Source organism: Helobdella robusta (assembly GCF_000326865.2).
Source record: "Helobdella robusta unplaced genomic scaffold HELROscaffold_39, whole genome shotgun sequence".
Classification (NCBI taxonomy): domain Eukaryota; kingdom Metazoa; phylum Annelida; class Clitellata; order Rhynchobdellida; family Glossiphoniidae; genus Helobdella; species Helobdella robusta.
In genome coordinates this window covers 1,580,601-1,602,997 of record NW_008704865.1, presented here as the reverse complement: position 1 = coordinate 1,602,997, position 22,397 = coordinate 1,580,601, and the positions used below count along the sequence as shown (strand labels likewise).

General features: G+C 31.3%; 3 protein-coding genes across 3 annotated transcripts; 1 reads left to right on the top strand and 2 right to left on the bottom strand.

Annotated features, from left to right (window-relative positions):
* Positions 1–2,958: 2,958 nt before the first annotated feature.
* On the bottom strand, positions 2,959–3,690 carry HELRODRAFT_84068 (hypothetical protein; the record flags this gene model as incomplete). Its single annotated transcript, XM_009023994.1, has 2 exons — positions 2,959–3,145; positions 3,458–3,690. 2 exons carry the CDS (start codon positions 3,688–3,690, stop codon positions 2,959–2,961), a joined length of 420 nt encoding a protein of 139 aa, XP_009022242.1.
* Positions 3,691–13,635: 9,945 nt separating this feature from the next.
* On the bottom strand, positions 13,636–16,105 carry HELRODRAFT_176814 (hypothetical protein; the record flags this gene model as incomplete). Its single annotated transcript, XM_009024146.1, has 5 exons — positions 13,636–14,078; positions 14,144–14,390; positions 14,953–15,133; positions 15,275–15,480; positions 15,884–16,105. The coding sequence occupies 5 exons, from the start codon at positions 16,103–16,105 to the stop codon at positions 13,636–13,638; spliced, it is 1,299 nt and encodes a 432-aa protein (XP_009022394.1).
* A 437-nt stretch (positions 16,106–16,542) lies between these two features.
* HELRODRAFT_176813 (hypothetical protein) lies at positions 16,543–20,579 on the top strand (the record flags this gene model as incomplete). The annotated part of the gene is made up of 6 exons (XM_009024145.1): positions 16,543–16,783; positions 17,126–17,211; positions 17,455–17,570; positions 18,076–18,202; positions 18,597–18,793; positions 20,306–20,579. 6 exons carry the CDS (start codon positions 16,543–16,545, stop codon positions 20,577–20,579), a joined length of 1,041 nt encoding a protein of 346 aa, XP_009022393.1.
* Between the last annotated feature and the right edge of the window lie 1,818 nt (positions 20,580–22,397).

Here is a 22,397-nt window from a genome sequence, read left to right as displayed (position 1 = left end):
TATTAGTGTTTACTGGTTAGTGGTTTCTTTAGTTAATTTTATTTTATTAGTTTTATTAATTCACCTCCAAAAAAACTGCGAATAAAACGAAAATTTCGTATATAAACGTTTTTTTTTTATTAAAAGATATTAACAATCCAAAAAAAATATTAAGAACAGAATAAAACTGAACGAATAGGAGCTAACAACAATGGTGTTAAAACGTGAAACACGCATCAGTCGAAACCATCGAAAACACAGCACGCAACTTTGTAAGTACACAAGCTATGCAGTTGATACTGTCCGAAAATATATGTATGATATTTAGTTCATACTTTGCTTTATATACATGCATGTTCATGTTATATACATGTTCATACATATGATGTTTATAGCATCTTGAATCATATATTTATATATATATATTATATATCTGTGCGTGTGTGCGTGTTTGTGTGTATAGGAGTGTCAGTTCTCGCGAAACTATGTTTGCAAAAAAAGGTTATAAGGACTAGCATAATGTGTTAAATGCAACGCGAACAACCTCTTAAGCCACCAAGTAACAAAAAAAAAACATGTCAAACAAACGAACGAACGAAGGGGAAATCAGAAAAAAATAGCTGAAAATCATTCAAAATATTAATAAATAAATAATTTATATTAATTAACATCAATTAAAAATTTTTATCCAGAAAGCCACGAGGAATAATTCGAAATTTCAAGTTTCGCGAAAAAAAGAGCTCAATTTACTGAGAAATAAAAATATGAAATAGGAGGATCGAGGAGAAAGACTAAATTCAATCAAATTTAATGGAAAGGTATACACACACACATACAAACACGCATTCATACATACAAATACACATACACACACACATATACATACAAACACATACATACATACAAACACATACATACATACATATATAAACATCTTGTGTTATGACAAATATGGGCATAAAAATAAATCATATAATATACAGATCAATGTTATGAGGAAACAATGACAACAAACAACAACAAAAACAACAATGATGACATCAATAACAACGACAAATGGAACTTTGTCAATCAATCAATTAGTAATAATAACTCCATATATCGATCAACCAACCAACTGATCAATCTATCAGTCACTTATTCACTTAATTAATTAATCAATCAATCAATCAATCATTCAATTAGTCACTCAATAAATTAACCAATATTAACCAACCAACCAATCAATCAACCAAAGAGCCAACCAATCCAATCCAATTGTGAGCCAAATAAATAAAAACAATTAAATATAATAATAATAACCATTAATTATCATTTTAAAATAATAATATGATTATTATTATTACATAATAAAGATAATATAATAAATACACACATGTGCGCGTGTGTATTTGTGAGTGTTTGCGCCAATAAATAAATAGGCAATATATAATAATTATTATTATGTAATCACACTTATATAATGAAGATTATAGCAGGTAGATTTCAGTTATCAGTCTCTCCCTCTCTCTCTCTATATATATATATAATAATAATAACGTAACTAATTATCATTGTAATCACATACAATCATCATTTTACAATTGCCAGTTCCAGCGAATGATCATCAGACAGACAGTTAGAAAGATCTATCAAAATGCCCAAAAACAAATCATATAAGGATTAACTTATGCATGCAGAAGAACGCACAAACATTAAAGAGAGTATTTTTGGAGAATACCAACTAATACGCGATATATACTCTATGTATCGGCTGTATCGTTATTACAACGTGTAAATATGATAAAATAATTCGTCACATCAGACACAATTTTTTATCATAATGATGAAAATAAAAATGCGACATTGTCCATCTAAGATCCAAACAAGCTCCCGTCAGCAATGGGAAAGAAATAAAAAAAACGAAAAAGAAAAATAAACGAATGAAAAAAATTCTCTTCAGTCATTCAACTGAAAATATAATAACTATTATTTACAACACACCTTCAACCAACAATCACTAAGCTCTGTACAATGTGGATAAGGATTCTACACACGCACACACAAAGACAAACACATATATACACACATGCGTATATATATATATATATATATATATATATATATATATATATATATATATATATATATATATATATATATATACACACATTTACATATACAATGTTCTACCAAATTTTTGGCAAAATTTGGTGAAATTTATAACTACAGCTGCATGGTCTCTTTCCCATACACACTCACTATTACACACACACACACACACACACACACACACACACACACACACACACACACACACAAACACTCACTATCACACACACATGCATACTAACGCTACGTAATGGTCAATCAATTTCATTTTAATAATTTTCAAGCTAATTTGGATAATTATAAAATAAAGAGATGAATATATTCATATAAATTTTTTCTTTATTTGTTCAGTAATTTATGAAATCTACCGAATTTCTAGCTTTGGATAGTTTTTTATTACATTTTTCAATGTTTCTAACCAAATTCTTTTCGTCATCATTATTTATTTAATTGATATTAGAGCAATATACAGATATCTTGTTTAATGCTATCGTTCATATTTCAATGTATTCACTGGTTTTCATAATTATTCGATAGATTTCACATATAGCATTTGTTTAATTTAATAATAAACTAAATAATAAATTTCAATATACTATTAGAAAAATTCAAATTTAAATTAATAAATAATATTATATTTATTTCAAACCTTCCAAATACATAACCATTCAATCTGTAAAAAAAGCTTTATTAATTCATTGACACATTAACATTACATTAATTCACCATGTAATAATAAAATAATTATAATAAATAAATAAATAAATAAATAAATAATAATAATAATAACTGAAGTACAACAACAGTTAAATATTTATTATAAGTAGCAGTCTTACACAATTAAATGATCAACCAATTGCTTGTTTTGTAACTACCATTTCCTTGTTATCAGAAAATATTTACATTACTGTTGCTAGGATTGATCACCATATCATTAGGTGACGATGTTGATGAAGATGATGACGATGATGACGATGAAGGTGATGATGAGATCAATGATGGTGGAAGCTGGGCAAATTGGTACACCAATCTCTGGCCGTCAACTTTGTTGAGAATACCTCTTGAATAATAATACCTGTTCGTGTTTGTTTGTTTATTTGTTTGTGTGTTAGTGTTTTGGGTGCTGAGACAATTTTCTGAATGAATAAATGTTCATGGTTATTATTCAAATTCATTTAAGATAGTCACTTGGGCAAAAAAGTTATCACGAGACATTCAAGTCTGTAGGTATATAAAGAACACAACATATCAATAATGGTGACAATTAAATTTCTACAGAAACGATTGATGATAACACATGAGAATATTGAAAAACATGATGAAACATGGGAAACCACATTTAACATTTAATTACACATTAATGTCCACAAAACCAGCCATCACAAACCTCAAGGCTCTACCCATCGTTTCGTAATTCATGGCAGGTTTATTTTTATGCTGGCCCCATAGTTTTGAAACTGCTTTTGAATCAATCAACTTGAACACCCCCTTATCTTGGTCGATCCACTTTATAAACTTGGGACAAAAGTCATCATTGTGCAGAAGTTTGAGGAGGAACTCCCAGAGGTATGTCACATTTCCATCTCGACGACGCTTACTCATCTGGTACGTTGGGGACATCGACGCTGCAAAGTAACTGGGCATTGATGGCTTGCGGCCTGCATTGTTATTGGTTGAGTGATTGATTGGTTGGGAGCTGATTGGTTGGTTGGAAATTGATTAGTGACTGATTCATTGAAGCACAAAACCATTTCATTCATCTAATATTTAAATCAACAGTTTGAAAACTCACAAAAACTACAAAATTTATTGAATAAGCTATTAAATAAAAATTGGATAACAGATAAAACTAAAAAGTTTAAAAGTTAAATATATTCAACCGCACAGACATATCAAGCTCAAATTGTTAATGATACCTCTTTTAGATTTGACACCAGGTGTCGAATTGAGAGGAGGTTTGGTTATTGTTTTGGCAACTTTTTTTGGATTTTTTGATTGTTTGTTAGGGCAGAAATCTCTATCCGCACTGTCATCGTACTCTCTATTCCCCTCCTCCTCCTCCTCATCATCATCGTCGTCGTCTGCATCATCAGTCATGTAACAATCAGTACTGACTCGCTGGCTGCAGTTGCTTTCCTTGACATCATCTTCATCGTCGTCGTCGATGTTGTCACATTGTAGAGATTGCATTTCGGTGGTGCAGATGATTTCGTTGGGACAGAACTCGTCCGGCATGATGAAGCACTCGGTGCTGTTCTCCTGCGTCGGAGTTAGGCAGAAGTCGAACTTGATGACTGGGGACGGTCGATTGTCTTCTGTGACGTCATACGTCGGGGGCGTCGGAGGAAGTCGTTGTTGGTGTTGATGTTGGTGGTGCAGTCGGTGGGAAGAATCTACTGGTTGAAAAATTAAATTTCAATTTGGTATTAGGTATTAATAGTAACAAATTAAGCCTTCATGCAAATTTCAAATAAAATTTTACTTTGTTTTGTTAGGTTGCTGTGCAGTAGGTAGGCTTGGTGATCACAACTTTTCGACAACAGTTTAGAATGTGTGAACATGTTCTTTGAATCTACAGAAATCATTGTGTAAAATCTCATCAAAGGTTCAAAATTTAAATTATTGTCAGCAAATATCAATTTGATGCCCGGGAAATTTAAAAATTCGAAAGAAATTAATGCTGCAATCATAATTGCACCTCCATGTGATCAATTGAAAATTCTCAAATTAACAAAATTGTTCCTTCAACACCTTTCCTTACTGACTTGACTTCATGGATGAGTATGATAAAGAAGACTAAATATATTTTAAATGCTAATTACCTTCCATCGCGACACTTATTTGAAAGAAAACCTGAAACCTAGCTCAACACTTGTCATGCAACCATGCAAACTGAGGCATCACCAAATTTAACTGTATTTTGAAATATTTCTCAACAACAAAACTAAACCTTTGCTGTCGTCAACAGGAACCTCCGTCTCCGACACCCACACTCCGCTATCAGCAGGACTCGGTGGGAATGACGATGAACCTAATGCCATTCAGTGAATTAACATATTTTAGTAAGTAAGGCATTGACTTAAACAAAAAATTGTTTTAATTTTAAATTATAAGGTGATAGTTTTATACACATTGAACAAATGTTAAGTAATTAATAAAAATGAAATGAATCATTGAAAAATAATACCATTGTTGTTGTTGTTGTTACATTTGTTGTCAGATCTGTGGTGATGATGTGTGCCCTGCGTGATGAATGAAGACTCGTGAAATGATCCTCCAGACGACAGCATTTCTGGGGACTTCTCACATGCATCAACTTCAAAATAAATTAATTTAATTTTAATTTACAAACTATATTTCTGAATAAAGTAAAAAAAATAGCACTAATTCATCACTTCAAAATAAAACGTTAAAAATTGAGTAAAAAAAAATTAAAAAAAATGACAGTGCATCTGGGTCCATCTTATTTTATTTTATTTATCTTTTTATTTTTATGATCAACTTTTTCTCTAACGGAATTTAAAAAAAATAAATCATTAATTAGAAAGAATAGATGCACGTGTAAGCAGATAGACGCCGCACAAACGATTTAACAAAAGTTAAATTAGTAAATTAGTGCGCACTCATTTCCTGCTGGGAAATCAAACTTCAAGGTCTAAAATTCCGCAAGCATGTTCGTCGCATATCTCCGCCCGTACGTCGCACATACGAGAGTAGAAAACGAAAAATTAGTATGAAAAAATTACTTACTAGCTTCTATTAACAAATTTAACGTCATTTTTCTGCGATCGATTGCATTAAACGGCTCCGGAGCGATCTTCGGATCGGCCATATCGAAACTAGGAAGTGAAATGTTGTGTTGACAAAGATTTGCATGCAAGCTGGTTCCCGGTTTATGGAAAAATGAACGCTCACTTTTTCGGTCCATTATTCTATATATTATGTTGCGCGTTACTTTGGAACTTTTGCACGAGGAAATGATCATTAATCCATATACTTAAACTAAATCTTTTAAACTCGTTTAGAATATATATTAATTGCATTAAATAATATAATATATACGAGCTATATATATATATATATCGCTCTTTTTCATGTGAAATGACTTTGTTGCAACATGTAATATGCATTCAATTATCCAAGTACCTGCTAATTGTTTCTAATTATATATTAAATAGAAATACCATTAAATAACATCATTCGTCTCATCTTAATCAAAGAAGACCATCGGCAGATCAGCTACATGAAACTTGAGACGCTGATTAGTTAAAAGGTGCAGTCGTCACAGACATTTAAGATTAAAAGGCAACGTAATCAAAAAAATAAACTAAATTAATTAAATCATTACTGCACACAAATTTGATTTTCTAATTAAACAGTATAAATGACTCACGCAGTTGTTGTTTTAGATGTTTTCTTATTTTTCTGCAAGTTTTTTGAGCACAAACCACCTGAAACATAAATCTGCATAAGAATAAATTTACTTCAGAGCCAAACCGTCAAGCATACCTTATTATTATTCAGAACATTAATATTGTTAGTGACGATGTTGTTGTTGTTGTTGGCAATATTAGAACAAACACTGTTGAATAATTTCGACTGACATTTCTTCTTTTTTCTTTTAATTTCGTTAGCGAAAAATAAATCATCAAATCCTTCGAAAGAGCCCTGGATGTTGTTGAGAATGTCGTCGAAAGGCAGAGCTTCCCACGATTCAGCGTCCACTCTCATGATATCCAATGAATTAAACATGACGACGACGACGACTACGTTACAGATAGATAGATGGATTTATAGATGAATTGACGGATGGATTGAAATATAAGGTCGTGGCAAATCTTTTCTCCACTGCTAATCCAGTTTCATATTTTAAAGATTTATTTTTTTTTAAATTAGAGAAGCTGTGTTTTTATGATACGTCTGGCGATTACAACAACAATTACAAAATTGTTGAGAAATTTATTAGCAGGTATACTGTCATCCACCTTATTTTTCCATTTTTTCTCTCTAAGGAATTAATCAAAAATCCACTCGTCCAAAAATTTCCAACGTAACTAAACGCAAGACTGCAATGAAATTTTATATCAGGATATTGTACACCATGTAGAAATAACACATATGATGACTGTACACACACGCACACATATATTTATATATATATACGTGTGTGTATGTATGTGTGTGTGTATATATATATATATATATATATATATATATATATATATTATAAATAAACAAGAAACTTACATTAGCTATGGATTATAGTAACAGTAAATGTAGCCGGAACTTTGTTTTAAATTTTGAAACTGTTAATTAGCATCTCCCCAGCCATCTATCTATATCCGTAGCTGAGCAAATAATAATTGCAGAGTAGTTATAGCGAGACTGTCAGCTATATTAACTTGCAAAATTATTAATAATTATTATTATTATTGCTGTTTTGTAGTTGTCGTTATTATACTGGAGAATATTAGGTTTAACGTTAATGTAGAGCACTACTTGAAGATAACACAGCAAATGCATGCAGATTATTTCAAATTGAAAACAACTATAAGTACATAGCTCTGTAAAACCATCAAAAATTCACTACTTGACTCTCAGCATAAATTAATTTAATCTGTTATAAATATAACAATATTGCAATATTAGCTGATACTACTGCCGCACTGCTGAAACGCATTCGATTAAAATTAAAATCACGTACGTCCAAATTTTTATTAGCACGTTATTTTATTCCACAATATTAAACACGCATTAATTAAATTAATTACAAAAAAATTCACATCACAGCGTCGACTTTCTATAGTGTAAAAAAAAACTTCAGTCTAAAATATTTGGATTAAAAGTCAAATGAAGGCATACCTATAGCAGAACTTTTTCTATGCTAAATTAGAAGATCACATGAAGGATGGCAAATATAAAGCTATATGCATGTGCATGCGCTATTATAAGACACTGAGTTAAACATGTTTCATATGAATATGTGTATGTGTGTATAGTAAATAATCGTAAGTAAACGTTCATAAGAGTGTAACAACAATGATTAATCGAATACATACACACGCATTCATTAGGTGCTTGCCAGGCTCGATTATTATTTTAAGCTGTGGCATTTGATTCCATTCAGAAGGTCCCATTCGACACTACTTAAACAAATCAATCGAATGCTAGCAGCGACACAAATATGTTAACAATGAAATGAAATAACATCACTATACAATACAATGAGTAACTGAGTGAGTGAATGAATAAATGAGCGAATGAGCGAAAGAGTGAGTGAATGAAAGATAGAACAAGTGAATGAGTTGCTTTGCAATCAGTACCTGTACCACTGATTTTGTTTTTGTAAATATTAAAAATTATTAAATGATAAAATTCGGTGGTTTTACTATCTAGAAAACAAATATGGAAAGAATTATGTTAATAACAACCGCGGTTGATTAATTATAGATTATAATTATGGATTGATCGTTGATCAACAAAATACGGTTCGTCAGATTTCGAATCAGGTTGTATTTTAGTGAAATCACAACGAACTAAAGATTTGTAATATATTTGCATCTGAAACAAATGATTCTACGTATAATTTACGTACAAACACTTATGATTTAAACAGCAATATGAAATAATATAACGAACACTACATTTGGGTTTCAAATTATTTTATTACGATAATTAATTAAAGAGACAAATAAAGCATGTGTATATATATATACATATTTATTTATTTATTTATTTAATATGATTATAATAATATTACGAGCGTGCATTACTCATCATGAGTTCTCAAAATGTCACCCATTCAATTCAAGCAACCAGCCAACCATGAAATTTTAATGATATAAATGAGTAATAATAATTCGTTTATTATTATTAAATGATGATAACATAAAGAAAGATATTATTAATATTGTTACTTTTAAATAATTAAATTGAACACTTTCAGTTTAAAAACCATTTATATTTTGCTCTGAATTACGTTGCTAAAATGGGGCATGTTTCAATTATTTTATCCTAAAAACAAATTTTATTATAGTTATAATTACAAAATATTATTCGACCCAAATATATGAACAAAATTTTTTTACATCAGCTGGATGAAACTGAAACATCTCCATCCGTGCGTTAGTAAAAATTCCCGAAATAAATGGAATAAAAATATTTTTATGAACTAATCAAGCAAATCCTGACTAATATTTTAATGAATTGCAAAAGATATCAGGAATAATTTAATTATAATATTATAAATGATAATTATATAATGAAATTATATTATGAAATTGTTAGACAATTATATAGTGATACTGAGAAATAAGGATAATTTTATTGTAATATAAATATGACGATGGTTAAATTGAACGGTCGTGAGTGAAGTAAAATACTTTAAAAAATACATTTGCCAACATTATTTGCATTAAAAACTGCAAAAAATATCCAGAGACTTATCAGCAAAAACTAAAAATTGTAATAGTACGGCCATGGATATAGATTATATATATCCATGAGTACGGCGAATTACCAATGAAATGTTATCGTAGGAATTGAGCTATAGCACTCGAATTAATATTCACTTGACCTGGAAGGATCCGTTGGCAAGTTTATGTAAACATCATTGGCAGTTTTCCTATATAGAATATAACAACTATTGGATGCCAACAAGGCAAGGTTTGTTATGGGAGAAACACGATATGGCAAGAAGGTCAGTTTAAAGTACCCACCATACTTGGAATCAATGTTGTGACGAGAAACAGGTATTGTTGGTGATTGTGCCGTGAAGTTTCTTTGTATCGATAGCGTCACTTTTCTTTATTTAGATTATTTATCAGAAAATTTTCAAAAATAAGGACCTATATCAGCAAACAATTAAAAAACCAACTAGCCAACACACAATCGAAACAAAAACCGCTGAACTATTCTAATCATATGGTCCAATCAACCCAACCGCAAGCAAACAATTAAAAATCCAACTTACCTACACACTATCGAAACGATAACCGATCAACTATTCAAACAGTCAATCACGTATCCATCCCAATCAATCCAACAACACAAAGAAACATCCGAACCAACCGAAATAAAAAGTTTAAACAACAACCATCAAACAAACAACCATCATACAAACGACCATCATACAAACGACTATCATACAAACAACTATTGAACAAACAACTATTATACAAACATACGCTCACACATACAAACAAATATACAAACTCCAAACATACAGAGCATAAACACATAAAAACAACATCTAACTTAATTGAATTAAACAGAAAATTTTAATTTGATTCGTTAGGAAGAGGAAAAGCGCGAACGCAGTTCCTCACTATCAAAAATAATGCACCCGAGTTACCCACATTTGGGGTAATCGCAGAAGTCAACCCAACCCAAGTGCAATGGCTGGGTCTCGTCCTGGGAGCACCGCCTTCTTGATCACGGTATCTCCTGTGCCAGGTTAGTATGAATCTCCCAGTCATCTGGTTGTTTACATACGGCTGGGAAAAGTTAGTGGATGGTGTTTTAATGTGTGAAAATAAATTTTAATATTCTTAATGCGATTCTATTTGATAATATAAATATTGAAATAAAATAAATATTTGCGGATTAATTGTGTAATTATAATTGTTTTAAATAAATTTTTTTGAAATAAGAAAACAACCTGGCGAGCAAACAATTATTAACCTGCACTCTAGCGATCAAAACCAACTACCACGATCGGCACACTCATAAGCCTACGATACTAATTCTAAGCTTGTTGGTTGTGCGATACTGCAATTTATTTGATTTTCAATTACATCGTGTCTCTACTTTTTATTTTAATAATGCATTTTCTTTAATTACATCGTACTTCTACACTTTTTGTTTTTAACAAATAATTTAAAAGTTAAATTCATTATCCATCCTTGCATAATCCATGCATTATTCAAATAAAATAGTGTGACATAAAAACATGTGAACACACAATAGAAATTATACTTCTAATTTTTTCACATTCATTAACATTATTTTTAACCAATTCTTCTTGTAAATTTTTGATCTAAACAGGCAGACATTTTTTATTCAAAAATTCAAAAAAGATATTTTAAAAATCAAAGTAAACAACGAATCGATCATACTGACGTACTCAACCAACTAACATTCATACGGTATTAAATTGCTTAATTATCAGGGAAATAGCGCGAACGCAGTTCCCCCACTATCAAAAATGATGCACCCGAGTTACCCACATTAGGGGTAATCGCAGAAGTCAACCCATCCCAGGTGCAATGGCTGGGTCTCGTTCCGGGAAAACCGCCTTCGTGATCACGGTGTCTCCTGTGCCAGGTAAGTTTGGCCTTTCACTGTAACGATTGTCTTCATAAACCAAAGAATGTTTGTTGTAAGTGGTGTTCTGGAGCTAAAGTTAACAACTCTAAAAAATGGTACGACTAGATTAAGAATTATTAATTTATCAATGTAGCCAAAACCATTGAAATTTTCTAAACTGGAAAAATTTAATTTAAATTATTTTATAACTTATGCTTAGCGACTGGCGAACAAGTTTAAATAATTTTACTTACCTTGAAACAACGCTCTATCATTTGCATAGATATAAATAGCTCACCAGTTTTCGTGCAAGCTACTTGTTGAGGTTGCTTGTTGCTGCGTGTTCGTGTGCGTGCATTCTATCAATGTCAATGCGCTTTGACAATTGAAAAATAAATTGATCAATGGAAAAGACATTGAAATAAAAACTTTTGTTAGTTAATATCGCAAAAATCATAAGAATTTTAATAAAGAGAATTCCAATTCAATATTCATTAATCACGTCCACCAGCAAATTGAAATGTGTACTGGGCATTACGGAACAAAATTCAAAATAAATTTTAAAAAAATGTAAAAAAATTAAAATTAGTCGAGAAAATCGTTTAGATTTAAAAAAAAGTCAAGTTATAAAATTTAAACAACAAGGAACACATCATTACCGGCACGTTGTAGGAAAGTAACAGAAGCGTAAGCAAACCAATATCATGGTTAACATGGAACGTCGAAAGAACAAGGTCGATAAAAACACAAACAAACATAAGAACTTACAAAAACGAACAAATACACAACATAGGAGCAACAGATATTCTTTGACTTTATGAACTTAGACGAGGAAAAGCGCGAACGCAGTTCCCCACTATCAAAAATAATGCACCCGACTTACCCACTTTTGGGGTAATCGCAAGCTTCAACTCAACCTCAGTGCAATGGTTGAGCCTCGGCTTGGGAGGCCCGCCTTCATGATCACGGATTCTCCTGTGCCAAGTAAGTATGCACGTATAACTACTTACGAACTATAAGTACGGATGTGTCAAGTTAGACAGAGGTGGCTTTACTTACTAAAATGTTAGATAATATTTATAACTTTTAATGGCCTACTCCAGTAAATATTTACAACTAATTACACTTTTTGTTAAAATTTTATAATTCGCCTTTTTCAAATCGCATAAAAAATTATTTACATTAAAATTTTTAGTAACCTAGCGACTTAAAAGTAACTCTACCGATTAAAAATAATGTTAAGTATATAATCGCGCTTCATCGCGAAACTGGCACACTGGTTGGCCGACTTTTTATACATGAAAAAATTATTTTAGAACGAATCAATCGATTTATTACATTTTCCACAAAAAATATAACTTTACGAAATAAATTATTCAAATCTCAACATACCTCCTTCGTGGGCTCGTTCAACTAACAAACAAAATTTATTTAAATTTAATAGCCTGTGAACGAACGAAACTCATTTTAAGAATATCAGTCAAACGACAAATACAACAAAAATAAAATATCTGACAAAAATCAAACCAACCATCCATCATAAAAACGCCAGTCAGCAAAACATCATTAACACAATCATCCACCCGTATAAAATTAATTTAACAAAACGAGGAAAAGCGCGAACGCAGTTCCTCACTACCAGAAAATATGCACCCGAGTTACCCACATTTGGGGTAATCGCAGGGGTCAACCCAACCGTAGTGCAATGGCTGGGTCTCGTCCTGGGAGAACCGCCTTCTTGATCACGGTATCTCCTGCGCAAGGTAAGTTTAATCGAAGCGCATAGATAGTGCTTATGAAGAAAATATCAATCATTGGCTGGGGTGGCGTTTGCCTAAAAATTTTATCGTCTAAAACCTGATTTTCATCTTGTATTAAAATATCTACGACATATTTTGTTGTTAAACTAAAAAATATTCAATCAAATGTCACTTAATGATTTAAATCTTTAAATTTTTGTTTAACCCTAGCGTACAAAAGATAAATGACACGACACGGCTAGCGACACTAACGAACGATAAAATATCAAAACAACGAGAAAAATCAATTGAACGGCTTTCAAAAAGTGTTTATATTTTCTTTCTAATAAAAGTAAATACTTAAATTAGCATGAAATACAGACAAATAGAACGCATACAAAATATAAAAATCATGATGGCCAAAATACTAAACTCATAAAATTTGGCAAAACATTACATTCAAGTTAAAAACAATGTACTAAAATTTCAGACCAAAAAACACTAAAATATGGCAAAAACGCTATTGAAAAAATCCTAAACACATTTCATCTTTACCTATTAAAACAAGGGAGGTTTCCTCGCAAGGCACCCACTTGGCATCATTAACACAGAAACCATCATTCCTTCCTAAAACTGGAATGGTTAGGGCGATTTCTGGTGTCCAGATAAAAAATTCATCACCACCAGTACATATGATCAATCGAGGACTTGATGGGTCCCAAGAGAATGTTTTAATTGGCTGTAGGTGTAATAACATGGCAACGCACTTCAAGTTTTCCAAGCTCCATATAAATATGCTAGAAGGCATGGAATCACTTTTACTGGCTAAATATCTGGAATCACAACTGAATAGAATGTTTCCAACACCGATTTTTGGTGTTGGTGAATTAGGATTAACACTTGCTGTTGGAATTTGGATGTTTGAAGAGCTGTTCGGCTCTGCAATCTCGTATTTTCTAAAAGCTTGAATTAAAAATAAAAAAAACATTTGAAAGGCTCATTACATACAAAACATAATTGAAACAAACTTTTTTTAAGTACATCTGTAACAACTGATTCTTTATAAATAACAATATTACTATCAAAATTAGGTGGATGAGGAAATTCTAATATAAGTTTCCAAGTCAGATGATTTAACAATCTTATCTTTTCATCATATGAGCCGATGGCCAAGAACTGGCCAGAGGGAGACCAAACAACTGACTTGATCCCAAGTGCATAATCATAAGCACTGAAACTTGACAAGCACGATCCATTTAAGGAATATATTAGAACCTGATTTTAAAAAATAAATTTTTAATAATAACATAACAGTTGATCATATTCAATAACAAATAAAATGTGACAGGTACAAAACAAAGAGGTTAAATTTTGAACAATTACAAAAGATTTATGGATCATATATACATGAAAGAAGAGTAATTTGTGTGAATTTCATTGGAAAATGAAGCATTTAATACTAAAAAGTTACTTAAGTAAGCAAGAAGCATTCAAAAAGTTCTAGAATTTTTAAAAAATGGATGCTTTTGAAAACATTTCGTAACAAAAATAAATAAAAATGACATGCACAGCTTGATCATTATTAACAAACCAATTAAATAACTAAGAAATATAACAATGGTATAACAATTATAGAACAATATATATTAACACACTGATTATTATAGCATATATAGGTGTGTTACAAAATGTTTTTTAAACAGTTTGTAGCACACTTAAATGCAAATAAAATGTACAACTAGATCAACATTCAAGTAAATATAATGGAGCAAGTAAGAAGTATAACATTGATATACTAGTACTTGATTTTAGAAAGTACAAAGGTGTAATAACAAACTTTATAAGTTAAGCAATTTTCCCAAACACACAAAACTTCATCATTAGGTGACCAGCATATGCCTTCCATATTTTCCGTCTCAGTTGGAAAATTTTTAATGAGATCCCACGAGTAACAATTGAAGTAACTTATGTAATCTTTGCAATCTCTTCGTTCTGCCACTGCTAAATATTTTTCATTGCTGGTTTCGAAAGAAAAAATCAAATAAAAAATCAAATAAAATGATTAATCAGTTTATTATTATAATAAATTTACTATTAGTCATAACATCATGATGTATTATAAGTATTAATTTAACGACATAAGTATACAATGGGAGAACCTTGAAAAATCGATATAATTTTTACACTGTTTGGGATATTTTATATACATGACTGATTTGTTGACGAGTGACCAGACGGTTATTCTCAAATGAAATTCACAAGTTGTTAGGATGTGTCGAGAGTCTGGACTCCAACAAACACCGACCAATCCGACTGACCCTTCATCAACCTTGCAAGTCCAATCCAAATCTTCTATGCTCCATACCTTTGGTTAAATGTTAAATTATAAATACTACATTACATTTTATCATAACAGGCAGGTGATAAAAAACAAAAGACCACAAATTTACTTTGTTTATTATTATAAAACTGGAAGATATTATATACTAATAAATGTTAATACATATTGAATACAAATACATTGATAGAAGAATTGGAAATGGAATTTTTATAGAATTTCCAGTAGTTTTACTTTTAAATTTTTATGTCAAAAAATGAAAGTAGGTGCTGAGCTGTGCTTCTCTACTACAATATCTCTTGTTTCTACACTACACTAGCTAAATCTCTAAATGAATTTTAATTTAACAATTTATTTTATAAAGTCAAGAAGTTAGAAAACAATTCTTCAACAATACTACAATTATAATAACAATTTAATTAATTGGCACCTGAACAAGATTTTTTTTATAGATGGCGCACAGAATCATGGTTGAATCAGGAGACCATTCAATGTACTGCACAACGTCAGAACAAGAGAACAGACCCACAACTTGCAAAGAAGCCGCCTGCCTAACCACTAATTTCTGGTTCACTACATTGGCTACGTAACATCCGTCATATGAACACGAGCATAAACCATTTGAAAGTTTAAAAACTTCTGAATAATTCATTATTAAGCCAACACTTATAAAAATCAGTTATTTGTGCAAAAATAATCAAGTTTACTACTTGCTGTCTCGATTAGCAACTATGGCTAAAAGTTCATTTAAGTCTTTACTAAGTTTTTACTAAACCATAGAGTATATGGAAAAGAATTTCATTAATTTCAAATAGATGACATAACATTTTCGTAAGTGATTATAATGATATGTATGGCTAAGTAAGCTTAGCCAGAAACATCATTATAATAAAAATTTTAATAATTGAACAGCGTCTAAAACTGTTTAGCATGTATGTAGTATCATATAAAATATAAAATAAAATATAGTCTTACGAAACGTCATCATAACAATAAATAGATCTAAAACAATCCGTCTTAAACTTTAGTAATTAAATTACTATTGCTAGTTTATACTATTATCGACACTTAAATTGATATCCGCTTGAGATGAGGAGGGTCACCGGGTTAGAGTCATCGTCCGAGGACTCGGACAAAGAAAAAGATGAACATGCTTGCAAATTTAGGAGACTCTCTGATGTTAATTTGGCAAAAATATCTCTCTGCTCCAAAATGCTTAACAGGGGTTTGCCATGCAAGAAAGTAGCCAGGTTCCAGCAGATTTCAAGGTACATGCGGAAGAATTCAGATGGAAGGATATATAGGCAGCATAGACGAAGAGTTATTGATGGTTGGTGTGTTAACCTTTTTTATGTGACTATTATTAATTGCTATGTAATTTTGAAGTCATTTTTATAATGATTTTTCATTAAACCTGATTTCAAAAATTTAAAAATGTACTTATAATACTACTTTGAAACATTTACAAAAACGTTAATTTTGTAAGGTTTTTTTTCTCTTGTCTCTTGACATTTAACTTGCATTTTGTTTTGATCAATTGAATGGTTTTTTTTAAATAGTACATCAAACACTAACTGACTAACTTAAAGACCTAATTATCTTGCTTTAGATAATTGCTCTAAAAATTATATAATTAAGTTTTAATGATGATTGCCAAATTCGCCACTAAAAGCGAAACCAAAAGTTGACACCAACCCACCAAAATCTATCATCAAGTTGTGTGCACGTCGTATGAACAAACAGCATCTCATTCCGATGGTGAGGTCATGTGATAAAGATGATGATGTTGACGCCGGTGATGATGACGATGACGATGATGGTGTTGAAAATTATAACTTTGTCGGTAATTTTGATTGAGACGGTGGAAACAATGATAATAATTTCAATAATATCAATTTTGATAAAAATAACAAAGAGACGTAAATCAAACAATCCAATTTGATCACCACATAAGCTGAAGTAATAGTAGGGCTTTACAAATTTACAAATTTGTAACCACAGGAATTGAATTACGAAACTTCGAAAAAGATGACCTTAGTTATAGCCAAACAAATGGTCAGTCCGTGCAATATCGACTGCTGGAACTTCAAATCGGATGAAATTTTTAACAAGGCAAGGTTAATAGTGTTGTTGGTCAGAGTTTCTGTTGTTGTTGTTGTTGTTTGTTAGTTGATTTTACCATTTGTCATTTTTGATTGTTGGTTTGTTGTCGTTCATCATTTTCGATTAGTTGTACTTTTCTTGCGCGCGATTTTAATGGACTACATTGGTTATTTTAAATTCTCGAAATCAACATGGAGTTCGCTGGTTGTGTTGTTTGTCTGTTTGCTGTAATGGATGTTACGATTTATTTTCATTGCAATGCATCTCCATTCAATTGTGTTATATTTTATAAATCATTCATCAATCATTTTGAAATTATTTTATTCAATTTTTACTTAAATTTTGTTCGTTCACTTACTATGAATCAACCATTTTAATAATAGCATCAACACCAAGTGGTTTGCCCGATTTGAAGAACGTAAATAATAAATAATAGTAATAATAATAATAATAATACAAATAATAATTATAATGAAAATTAATATTATTACTATGATTAATTATTTAAAAATAAAAAAGAGAAGAAAGAGAGCAGTTGCACAAAAAATACACGTCTGACATAACTAGAGCCAATCTGGTCAATCTTTGGAAGTTCAGCTTCGTCGCAGCTAACTACTGCAGATTTAAGCAACTGAAAAGCTGGGAGGTTGTTTTATAATAATTTTATGTTAATTTATGTTAATGATTTATGTTAATATTAATGATATGCATGTATTTATGTTAATTTGTGTTATTGTTACAGTATTTAACGTGGCATGTCGCATTTTGTTACAATTCATAGTTGATAAGTTGGTACATCGTAAAGTTTCATAAGAATTTTTGAGTTATAATAATTCTTTTAATACTAACGAACTATGTTTAATAGGTTCATAAATTCAGTCATTATTCATCTATTTATATTAGTAATAACGTTCGTTTAGCTTGCAAGTAAAATAAATTTTAAAAGCTGATGAATTGGTAGCAGCAAAAATTGAATGACATTTTACAAATTGAGGGTAAAAGACAATGAGGTAATATTGATTGATATGCAATAAATGTAGAAGGAATACGCAAGAGAAATGCTATTGAAAATTCAGAAACAGTTGATGAAGGTGCAAAATAGGGCGATGTTTGTACATTCGTGGAAGGACCCTTACTACACCCCTGAGATTCTATACAACAAGTCCATCAAGAGGCCGACCAACTCAGATAAGTTGAGGTGGATTCCTTTCAAAGACCCCCATATGATCGATTACAGGTCATTCATTTATTCATTCGGTTGCTTGTTCGTTCGTTCGTTCGTTCATTTATTCATTCATTTGTTTATTCGTTCATTCGTTTTTTATGTATCCATCCATCTATTCATCCATTTATACACGAATGTATGAATGACTTTTCGATTTGCTACTATAAAATTAAATTATCAAAATTATATATTTGCTGAAAAACCATTTAATTGTTAACCATTAAAATGAATGAATAAAGGAATGAATGGATGGATGAATAAATGAATGAATGAATGAATGATTGATTTAATGTTTGATTGATTTTTGTCTATCTTGGTTTTCTTCTTATCTCTGTAATCGTTTTTCTTCTGTTGTTCTCAATAATTCTACTTCTAACTCCTCTACTCTTACTTTCGGGGTACCTCAGGGTTCTATCCTTGGCCCTCTTCTATTTATACTCTATACTTCTGAACTACCTCGTATTATTAATAACTTTTCTTTCTCTAGTCAACTATATGCTGATGATTCTTATATTTATACTTCTTTTCCTCCATCTAATCTCAATAGTGTTCTTCATAATTTATCTCTATGTCTTTCTTCGATTATCGCTTGGTCTGATTCTATGTGTCTTAAACTTAATCCTTCTAAGTTTGAATTAATTTGTTTTAATAAATCTAAACACTCAATTACTATTCCTCCTATTATCTTACCTGATTCTAAAACTCTTGATGTCTCTCATAAGTTTCGTAGTCTAGGTTTTATCTTTGATTCTACTATGTCTCTCTCTTCTCAGATTAATAGTGTTGCTAGAAGTTCTTACTTTCATCTACGTAGAATAAAAAATCTTTTGCCTTTTCTTGATGATCCTACTCTTCTCCTTCTTGTTACTTCGTTAGTCTTATCTAGGATTGATTATTGTAACTCGCTCTACTATGGTCTTTCTGACTCTATACTCTATCCTTTAAGTAAAGCTTTTAACTCTGCTGCTCGTCTAGTTGCTCGTGCCCCTTTCTTTTCTCATATATCTCCATATCTTGTTCTCTTGCACTGGCTACCTATAAAATATAGAATAATTTTTAAAATTTGCACGTTCATGTATAAGTCTCAATCTAAATTATTTCCTAAGTACTTATCAGATATATTAATTGAACCTAAACGCCCCGGTTTACGATCGTCTTCTTTTTCTCGCTTTTTCTTAACTCGTGTTAAACACTCTTTTGCCAAATCTGCTTTTGCTTTTTCTGGTCCTTTTCTCTGGAACTCTCTACCTACTTCTCTAACTATTTCTCCATCACTTGCGAAGTTCAGAGCGTATCTCAAGACCCATCTGTTTTCAAAATTCATTGAGGAGCGCTGTTGAACATCGCGGAAATAGCGCTTTATAAGCTAATTGATTGATTGATTGATTGATTGATTGATGAATAAATGAAAAATGGATGGTTAACTGATCGGAAAACCATGCAGTTTGCCAGTTTAAAGATAAAAAATCAAATTTTCATTTTTGTCTGGAAACATTTCTTTAAAAAACCCGACAAAACATCCAGGGGTGATAGAGACTGGAGTGAGGACGAGATGCTAGACGTGCTGAACAGAGTCTCGAAGATGAGCATGACAAAATGCCACAATGCTGCTGCTGAAAATGCTTACGTCACAACTGCTACTACAGCTGCTACTGCTGCTGATGCTACGGCTGCTGATAATTATAATTATGAAGAAGATTATGGGGAAGAGTATGAAAATGATTTCGTTGAAAATTATGGCGATTTTGAAGAGGATGAAATTGAATATTTCGACAATAAAAATGAATCATTTGAATGACGTAACGATGATGACGAGTACTTTGGTGATGATGATGGATGATGATGATGGCATTTGTGTGAGATGTGATGATGATAATAGTAGTTGTAATGATGATGGTGATGATGGCTGATGATATGATGATGAAAGTTTCAAGAGGAGGAGGAGGAGGAGGATTGATGATGATGATAATGATGTTGAGGATTAATGATGATGATGATGAAAATTTGTGACGATGATGATGTGACGAATAACAAAGTTGCCTTTCGGTATAAACAACTTATGGTAAATATGCTGTTGCTACTGATGATGATGAGGAAAATGATGAGGAAGAAGAGAAAGATGAGAATGATGGTGATGAAGGTGGCAATAATAGTGATAAAGTTTACGGTAATGATGATGCACTAAACTTAGTTTCGTGATTATCGACAGGATAGTGATACATTTTATTAAAATGCCACCCAGTTAAACTCCACAAGTCATTTCAAATATATTAAAAGTCGATACAGCCATCCCTGCTCGTCACGTGACGTTGCAGTGATGACGTCATGAATGAATGAGTCGATAATCAGAGATCGATGTGGATTTAAATTTGACGCGGGAGAGTGTTCATTCATTCACCCATTCATTTATTTTAGTTCGATCCGTTCATCCGTTTTCTTATTTATATGACTTCTATTATTTAATACTTAATTATTCATCCATCGATTAGTTCATGTATTCATTCGGATGTTCATTCGTTATCTTTGTTACATTATCTTGTATATTCATACATTCATTCATTCATTTGTTCGTTCGTTCGTTCATTCGTTCGTTCGTTCGTTCATTCGTTCGTTCATTCACCCATGCATTAATTCACCAGGCATGCTCCTAAGAAACTCTTGTAATGAATCCTTAACATACGTGTCACACACGGTACAAGCGCCATCGTAAATAAATTCTTGCTTGACCTAATTACGATGATGATCAACATCTTCATAATAATAATAATAAAAATAATAATAATAATAATCCTCATTATCATCATCGTCTTCGTCATCATCATATTTATCATTATTACATATATAATAAAAATATAAAATATCACCATTCTCATTGCGTTTTAACAACAACATCAACAAAAACATCAACAATAACAACAGCAATAACATAACAAAAACAATGACTTATCATCAACCATATTAGATTACACTTTAACGTAGCCAAAAACGCTAGAATCCGAATAATTTTATGAATGTGATTCGAGATTACACTTTAATAAGTGAAAAATCAAGTCAGGAAATTTGAACACTCCAATTAAAGAAAAGTATTGAAGTGAAATTAGTTTAAATTCCATGTGCATACATCAAACCAAAAGTTCTCACTTAAACGTTTTTATGGCTAAAACATTGTATATTTATGTTTAAAAAAGAATACTACATGTATCGATGAATAGATGGATAGATGGATGGATTGACGGTGGGTTGGATAGTTAGATGGATGAGTGGATTGATGAATGAATGAATGTATTGTAGTTTTGTAACAAAGGATTTTTCTTCACAACCTGCTCAGGTCAATCAATCATTCAAGCTTGGACTTAGTTAAGTTTTACAAACATCATCCAACTAATCATGTGCAACTACAACAAACAAACATACACACAAACAAACATACATACACAAACATACATACATACACAAACATACATACTTACACAAACAAACATACGTAAATGTTGGTAATAGACCATAATTTTTACAATATTCTATAAATTCTACCGAATGTTTGGCGTTAATATGTTTGTAGTTCGTTTTTTCGATTTTTCTCACTAAAGTTTTTTGGTGAACGTTTAGTTTATTA